Raw genomic sequence first — 9120 nt, 5'->3', positions numbered from 1 at the left:
TAGGAAAAGTAACTTCTAAGTTTTAAGAAAAATCAATAAGTCAGATGTTTTAATTTTGTAAGCAAAGTTATTTAAAAGGGGATTGGAGGCAAATGATTCCTATAAACAGTGTTTTTTTTCTAGAGATGATCCAAACCGAAGGCACCAGTCTTCTGGAGAACGCAAAAGATATGGCAAAGGCTGGCATTGGACTAATAAGTGCAGATCAATAATGGAAAACAAGGTAAGTCCTTGTCAGGAAGCTTAGGATACCTCTCACAAGCCCCAATATCAAATTCAAGTTAGTCATTTCAGATCAGCAGTGAAGAATCTCATCCATAGAGCATTAAACAGTACTGCTCTGGAGATAGTCATTAATAACCCAAATACTGAAATCAAAGCAGCTACAGTAGATAAAACAAAAAAAATCAGGAGAGACCAAAAAACAAGTATTTTTTTAAAGTTGCTGTAGATGATCAGAGGTCAAAACTATCATTATAAATGATAATGAAATTGAAGGTTTGGAAGACACAGGAGCAGATGTAACAATAATTTCACCAAAATCTTGTCCTTCAGGAGGTAAATATTTAGCTCCAAGGATTTGGGACATTGCTTCAAGTAAAATAATGTCTAAAATGGATTGAATGTATAAGACTAGAAAGTCAAATGGAAAAATAAAACCATATGTGGCTAATATAGCCTTAAATCTATGGGGAAGAGATCATACAACAGTGGGAAGCACAAATTACCACTCCTCCAACTTCAAAGACAGGATGTAAAAGAGGAAATGTTCCTAATATATAAAAATTTAAATGCTACCAAAGACATAGACTGTCCAAATTATCCATAACCATGATACAACAGAGGTTGGCTTTTCAGCTTTATATAGAGGAACCACCAATGCTAGAACACAAACTGCCTTGCCACTAAAATGGTTAGCTGACAAACTGTTTGAGTAGAACAATGGCCCATGACAAAAGAAAAGTTACAGGTACAAGAATAGCTAATCCAAGAGCAGCTAGAGACTCAAAACAGAAGAATCCACCAGTCCTTGGAATTCTTCTATATTTGTTATATAAAAGAAATATGAAAAATGGAAGATGTTAACAGATCTGAGAGCAACCAATAAAGTCATTTAGCCTATGGCATCCTTACAACCAGGAATCCCTTTAACTTATTTATTACATAAGGCATGGCCTATTGTAGTAATTGATTTAAAAGATTGCTTTTTCACAATCCCTTTGCATGAGCAAGATGGAGAAAAATCTGTTTTCACAATGCCTACTTATAATAATTCTTGATCTGTTAAAAGATACCATGAGAAAATTCTTCCACAAGGAATGTTAAACAGTCCTAACTAATGTCAATGTTTTGCACATCAACCATTAGGAATGATTTTTTTCCTCTCTCCATCCTCTTTCTTTCTTTCTTTTTTATTTATTTATTTATAAAAGTTTCCACTTCCTCCCCTACTTCCAATACCCTCCACTCTCCTCACTACCTCTTCCCCTCCCTCTCCAGTCCTAAGAGTAGTCAGGGTTTCCTATCCCATAGGAAGTTCAAAGTCCTCCCCCCTCCCTCCAGGTCTAGGAAGGTGAGCATCCAAACAGACTAGGCTCCCACAAGGCCAGTCCATGCAGTACAATCAAAACTCAGTGCCATTGTCCTCAGCTTCTCAGTCAGCCCCCATGTCAGCCACAGTCAGGGAGTCCAGTTTGATCACATGTTCCATCAGTCCCAGTCCAGCTGGCCTTGGTGAGCTCTCATTAGATCAGTCCCATTGTCTCAGTGGGTGAACATACCCTTAGTGGTCCTGACTTCCTTGTTCATGTTCTCCCTCCTTCTGCTCTTCATTTGAACCTTGGGAGCTCAGTCCAGTGCTCCAATGTGGGTCTCTGTCTCTATCTCCATCCATCACTGGATGAAGGTTCTATGGTGATATGCAAGATATTCATCAGTGTGGCTATAAGATAAGGCCAGTGCAGACACCCTTTCCTCTGCTGCCCACGGAACTAGTTGGGAAGATCCCCTTGGACACAGTTTCCTCAATCTATAACTTAGCATTGTATGGATGATATCTTACTGACTGATTCAGATACAGAAACCTTAGGAAAAAAATGTTTGATAAAGCAAAAAGAATTTTTTCATGTTTGGGATTACAAACATGAAATTTTTTTTGGCTCCTGACCAAAAAAAATACAAGACACAAAACAATATAAGATATATTTACAGAAAAATCAACCACAGAAATTACAGATCAGGACAGGTCAATTATGAACTCAATGATTTTCAACAGAGACATTATGAGGCTGTTTTGTGATTTTCTCTGCCAATGGAAGTGATCCAAAATGCTTCACTTTATCCTCCAGACACTTTCTAGACAAGAGCAAAAACAGGCATATTCCTTGTTAAAATATCACAAGAACAGCCTCCAAGCCACATACTAAAGTTTTTCTCCTCTAGAACTTCATGAGTCAGGTCCCCACAGTTCAAATCACCCTCAGCATAATTCTCTTCCATGATCCTACTACTATGGCCCATTAAACCCAGTTTAAACCATTCCACTGCTTTCCTAACCCAAAGTCCCAAAATCTACATTCCTCCAAACAAAAGCATGGTCAGGCCTATCACAGCAATACCCCAGTCCCTGGTACCAACTCCTATCTTAAGGTTTCAATTGCTGTAAAGAGACACCATGACCACAGCAACTCCTATAAAGAAAAACATTTAGTTGAGATTGGCTTACAGTTTCAGAAGTTTAGTCCATTATCATCATGTCAGGAAGCAGGACAGTATACAAGCAGATATGATGCTGGAGAAGGAACTGAGAATTCGACAACTTGAACCACAGACAGCAGGAGACTGTATGACATACTGGGTGTAGCTTGAGCATATAAGACCTCAAAGCCTGCCTTCACAGTGATATACTCTCTCCAACAAGGTGATAGATACCTAGTTCAACAAGGCCAAACCTAATAGCGCCACTCTTATGACAATGTCCTCAAACACATGAGTCTATTGGGGCCATTCCTATTCAAACCACAACAAACCCCAGTTAAGTTCATTGGTTCACCAACTTGGACTATTTTGGTAGCTGTACTTTAGTCTGTCATGTGTTCCCTATCTAAAGTAAGTAGATGTGTTCCATAGCATTCCAAAATAATGCCACAAGCTGGGGGCAGAGTATTCAAACACGTGCACCTGGGAGGGGCATTTCACACCTAAATCTCATACCACCCAATCCTAAAGTTCCTCTTGTAGCCATCACCTGCATCTAACTACATGGCACCCCAACTCCATTTCCTTGTATCTTTCTCCCCACTTGAAGTTCCTCTCTCCATGAGCCCTCCTACTAAGTGGGCTTTAACTACAGTTAGGTGGCTATTAGTTACCATTGACTATATCTTGCAGGGGCAATCATTGTAGTGTGTAGGCTTTATAACCGAGTAGGACTCCTGATTGGTTTTTTACTTTGCAGCTTGTATAGCACCATCCCATAATATGAGAGCTAGTTCTCCAGGAGGAGCCTTCCCAGTCTCTGTACATTTCAAAAGGAAAAAAAAAGGAGGTTTGAAATTTTTGATTATGTATGATGGAGATTAGAATGACTGAGAATAAAGTATAGTGGTGTACATGTATGAAAACACATTACTTTGCATGAGAATCTAAAATTAATTTTAAAATAAAATTTACTTAAAACACAAACATTTTGAGCTTCATTTAACCTGATTTAAACATTACCCAATGTGCAGATTATCAAATGATTGTATGTCACTTTATTAATATATGCAATTTGTGTTTTCTGATATACCAGTTAAAATAAATTGATTTTTCAAAGTGTCCCCACATTCTGGAGTATATTTAGGAGCATACATCCTCATAGATATTATTTACATTTTTGCATGTTTGTGATTGAAAAGACATTTTCAGGATAAAATGTAAATGCCATAAAATAAGAATTATCTAAAAAATTATACAGACAAACTGTTTTTCCATATAAACTTGATTATTGTTCTCTCAAGGTCTGTGAAAAAGTTTGATGGGATTTTGATGGGGATTGCATTGAATCTATAGATTGCTTTTGGTAGAATTGCCATTTTTACTATGTTGATTCTCCCAATCCAAGAGCAGGGGAGGTCTTTCCATTTTCTGGTATCCTCCTCAATTTCTCTTTTCAAAGGCTTAAAGTTCTGGACAGAGGAGAGGGTGCCTGAACCGGCCTTGGCCCATTACCATACTGATGAATATTTTGCTTATCACCATAGATCCTTCATCTGGCGTTGGATGGCGATACAGACGGAGACCCACATTGGAGCACCGGACTGAGCCCCCCAAGATCCAAATGAGGAGCAGAAGGACGAAGAAAATGACGAAGGACTGCGAGGGATGCTATAACCCACTGATACAAGGGGTCAGATCTAATGAGAGTTTACCAAGGCCAGTTGGACTGCGACTGAACGAGCACGTGATCCAACCAGATTCTCTGAATGTGGCCGGATTCTCTGAATGTGGCTGGCCTGGAGTCTTTCTGAGAAGCCATTGACAATGACACTGGGACTAGTTTCCTCTGCATATACTGGATTTTTGGGATCCAGTCTGTTTGGATACTCACCTTCCTGGACCTGGAGGGAGGGGGGAGGAACTTGAACTTCCCACAGGGTAGGAAACCCTGACTGCCCTTAGGGACAAAGAGGGAGGAGGAGAGGGAGGGGGGAGTAGGAGGGTGTTGGGAAGAGGGGCGTAAATGGAAACTTTTATAATTTAATAAAATTACTTTCAAAAAAAATTATACAGACAAACTGACTTCAGATTTCTCCCAGAAACACCAATGTCAGAAAATACTAGATACCAGAGTGGAGTGTGTGTGTGTATTTGTGTGTATTTGTGTGTGTGTGTGTGTGTGTGTGTGTGTGTGTGTGTGTGTGTATTTGTGCAAGCAACTATAGGTGCACATGATGGAAGCCAGAGATCTACATCGGGATGTCTTCATCCATCACTCTGAACATTATTTTTTAAGACAGAGTCTCTCACTGAACTTAGAGCTCACTAGCTTTGTTATCTGACCAGCAAGCCCTAGAGAAGCTCCTCTCCTCACCTCCCAAAATCTAGAATTGCAGGTGCACATCACTACCTGACTATTTATATGGATACTGTGGATCTCAGCATCTTCAGCAACACTTTACTGATTGAAACATCTCTCCAACCACAGTACCAGAGTATTAGGAGGAAAAATCTCACAACTCAACATTTGAGATCTATTGGGATAGATAAATAATACCAGGTCTAGTTATCTCTAACCATAATCACAAACTATTACTTTCATCCACTTATATCAAGTGCATTAAGAGTTATTGATGCGGGCTGGAGAGATGGCTCAGCAGTTAAGAGCACTGCCTGCTCTTCCAAAGGTCCTGAGTTCAATTCCCGGCAACCACATGGTGGCTCACAACCATCTGTAATGAGGTCAAGTGCCCTCTTCTGGCCTGCAGACATACACACAGACAGAATATTGTATACATAGTAAATTTAAAAAAGAGTTATTGATGTACTTTTTATTCCACGACTGAAGAAATTGTCATATGTTGTCACAGGCCTTTGTTCACACATGCTTATAAGCCAAACAGTGAGCAAGCATAATAGAGAAAATGTACATGCAAACAGTGATCTATAGTCTTTAAAGCATGAGCTACTGTGAACTCATCCCATGACACATATAGAACAGAGAATATCAGTCCAATTTTGTCCATGTTAAAGTCAATGCTTATACTCCCAACTCCATTCTTCTGGTAAAGTAGGTTGGTGACAACTGTACCCAGTGCTACACTCTGCCCAAGGGAGCAGAAATACATTGAAATTAGTGTATTCCCTGAGTTGCTTCCTCAGACCATCAGAAGACTCCTGAAGAAAGGGATTTCAAGCTGGAAAGATGACAGATATCCTGTTGCAGGGGTGATATTGGAGCTAAATTTCCTAGTGCTTCTGATGGGGGACCACAGTGTCTACGGTGTGTGGTCTCACATAGAGGATGAGAAGGAGCTGTGGTGGAAGAGTTTCCTCAATGCAGCCTTCATGTCCCGGTTCCGCAGGCTGTAGATGAAAGGGTTCAGCATTGGGGTCACTGTCGTGTACATTACAGTTATCAATGCATGCTTCAGACTGTAACTGTTCAGGGGATGGAAATACATGCCCATGACTGTTCCGTAATACAAAGATACCACTGTCAGGTGAGATCCACAGGTGGACAAAGCCTTGAGGAAGCTCTTGGTGGATGGAGCCCGTAAGACTGTGGAAAAGACCCGGACATAGGAGATGACAATGCACAACAGTGGCACAGAGAAAACCCCCACCCCGAGGTACATCATCTTCACATTGAAACGGATGTCAGAACAGGACAGCTGGAGCAAAGGAGTAATGTCACAGTAGAAGTTGGCCACATCCTTGTTTCCACAGAAGGACAAGCTAGCTGTAAGTATAGTGTGGACCAATGAATTGGCATTTCCAATCACCCAGGACCCAGCAACTAGCAGGATACAAGGCCGTGGACTCATGATTGTTGCATAATGAAGTGGGCGGCTGATGGCCACAGCTCGGTCATATGCCATTGCCGCTAGTATATAGCTGTCTGTGTTTGCCAAAGCTATCATGAAATACATCTGTGCCAGGCATCCCCCAAAGGAGATGGCTTTGCTGCCCAGGATATGGTTGGCTAACATCTTGGGGATAGTTACAGAGGAGAAGAAGATGTCAACAAGGGAGAGGTTGGCAAGGAAGAAATACATGGGGTTATGAAGGCGGCTGTCAGAATGTATGGCTAGGATAATGAGCATGTTTCCAACCACTGTGATGGGGTAAATGAACAGGAAGAGGATGAAAAAGAAATATTCCTGCTCCTTCTGCCTGGTAACTCCAAGGAGGTTGAAATCTGTGGTAAAAGACTGGTTTTCTTCTCTCATGGCTCCTTCAACAGGAAATCAGACACAAACCCAGAAACATTAGCACAATTATTATCCATGTTACCACTCCCCATTTCCAACAGTTCTCTGAGTTTATGAAATTCAGAGCTACATAACTTGGCAAAATCGCTGTTGATCAATGATGCAGATCATCATTTATCTATAAAGACTAATCATGTCTAAGAAATAAGGACTGTGTAATCAGAAGTGTTCAATTTCCTGACCAGCATCACCACAGCACCATCTAAGTTTGATTATTTCATACTTAGAGTTCATATTGCATGATCTAAAGTCATAGTTTGGCCTCAGAGAAAAAATCACAAACATGGGACAAATATGAATTATTTCTTTTTGTTCAACATATAGAACATAGCCTTTGTTCCTAGAGGCTCACAGTTTCAGGAAGGGCCAAAATAACACTCATCTCACTAACCATCATTCGGATATTCAATCATATACTCCAATACAACTTAGAAAAACTAGCCTAGAATTTGTCACTGTTCTTTTAACCAAACACAGTGACCTCACACTCCAGTACTTAGAGTAAATACAATGGAATAGGAAGACTGTAAGTCTTAAGGATCTCTAAATTCAAGTCCTACCAACAAAAGCCTATAAATGCTCCTCCCGGATGTTCCATTCACAAGGTAGACTGTGTCCTTCGTACATTTCCCTTTGGTAGCTTCTCATTTACACATGACTTTATGCTTCTCTCGAGTCTTCGGTCCCTGTTCTGTTATTTTTTCTGCTACCACCTCTGCCTCATAAACTCCTTGCACTCCAGTTTGAAAATGTTGATGGAGCTGAACTGAATTGGATGGAACAGTCACCTAATCTCTCTCTCTCTCTCTCTCTCTCTCTCTCTCTCTCTCTCTCTCTCACACACACACACACACACACACACACACACACACACACACACACTTGGGATCTTGCATGGGAGAAGATGGATTCTTATTTTTTAAAAGCCATTTAACCATTTGTCATCAGTTTACTCAGTTTGCTAAGGTTATTTTAGGCATCTTATGTAGTTCACAAATTTTTCTAAAGTTACTTTAATTCAAAAGTTAAGTAATGGTTATTCTTTCACCCTTTTTAACACAGTTATGTAATATTCACTAGAGCAATAGGACAATGTCAAAGATATACAAATATGAAAGGGAGAAATCAAGTATCCTTCTCTGTAGATTGTAGATGATATGACTCCATGCATAAGTGACTCTAAAGATTTTACTAGAAAAGTTCTATAGCTGACACACTTTCAACAAAATACAGCAGAACACAAAATTAACTTTATAAAATTAGTATCCTTCCTGTATACCAGTGACAAACATCCTGAGAAAGACATCAGTGGAGAAAACCATCACAACAAATTCAAGCAAAATAGAATACCTTGGAATAAATCTAGCTAAAGAAGAGAAAGACAACTATTATGAAATTTTTAAAACACAGAAGAAATAAATCAAGATGGCACTAAAAGATCCAAAGACCCCCCATCTCATGGATCAGAAAAGGTAATGTTGTGAAAATGATAATCGTGCCTAAAGCAGTCTGCAGATTCAGTGGACTCACACTCAAACATGCAACTCCATTCTTCACAGAAAGAAAAATAATAATACATAAATTTATATGAAATCACAGAAGACTCTCATTATCAAGAAATCCTGGGTAGTAAGTATTTTGCTGAAGGTTCCATCCTATCTAATTTCAAGTTATACCACAGAACCATAGAAATAAAAACAATACAATACCACCACAAAATCAGGCACATAAATGAATGGAATAGAACTGGGCATCCAGACAGAAACTCACTCAACTACAGCCACTTGACTTTTTGCGAAGAAACTAAACATACACACTGCAGAAAAGAGCCTTTCCAACAAGCAGTGCTAGGAAACACTGTATCTCCAGGTGTAAAATAATCAAACCAGATCCTTCTCTCTCACTCTGGAGTGTGTACACTTTCAGCTCAACAATAACACTTCCAGTAGCTACTGGAAAGCCTTGGCATATGGTCAGTGGTTGGATGGAACTGCCACATGAGACCTTAGAAATCAGCTGCCCATGAAGAATGAATAAGGAAAGTGTGCTTTCTCTTCAATAAATTTTAACATAAGGTAATATATTGGTGTGCAGCAAAGTATAAGGCCTAGGTGGAAACTACTTCCAATGAGAAGTAAAGCAGAAG

The 9120-nt window shown here is 39.8% G+C and overlaps 1 protein-coding gene across 1 annotated transcript; it reads right to left on the bottom strand.

Moving 5' to 3' along the window:
- Positions 1 to 5993: 5993 nt before the first annotated feature.
- LOC146893018 (olfactory receptor 1A1-like) lies at positions 5994 to 6932 on the bottom strand. Its single transcript, XM_085694428.2, has one exon. It carries the CDS (start codon positions 6930 to 6932, stop codon positions 5994 to 5996), a length of 939 nt encoding a protein of 312 aa, XP_085550554.2.
- Positions 6933 to 9120: the final 2188 nt, after the last annotated feature.

Source organism: Myodes glareolus, chromosome 9 (assembly GCF_982192425.1).
Source record: "Myodes glareolus chromosome 9, mMyoGla1.1, whole genome shotgun sequence".
Classification (NCBI taxonomy): Eukaryota; Metazoa; Chordata; class Mammalia; order Rodentia; family Cricetidae; genus Myodes; species Myodes glareolus.
Note: the sequence above shows the minus strand (reverse complement) of the source record. Positions and strands in the feature narration are given on the sequence as shown.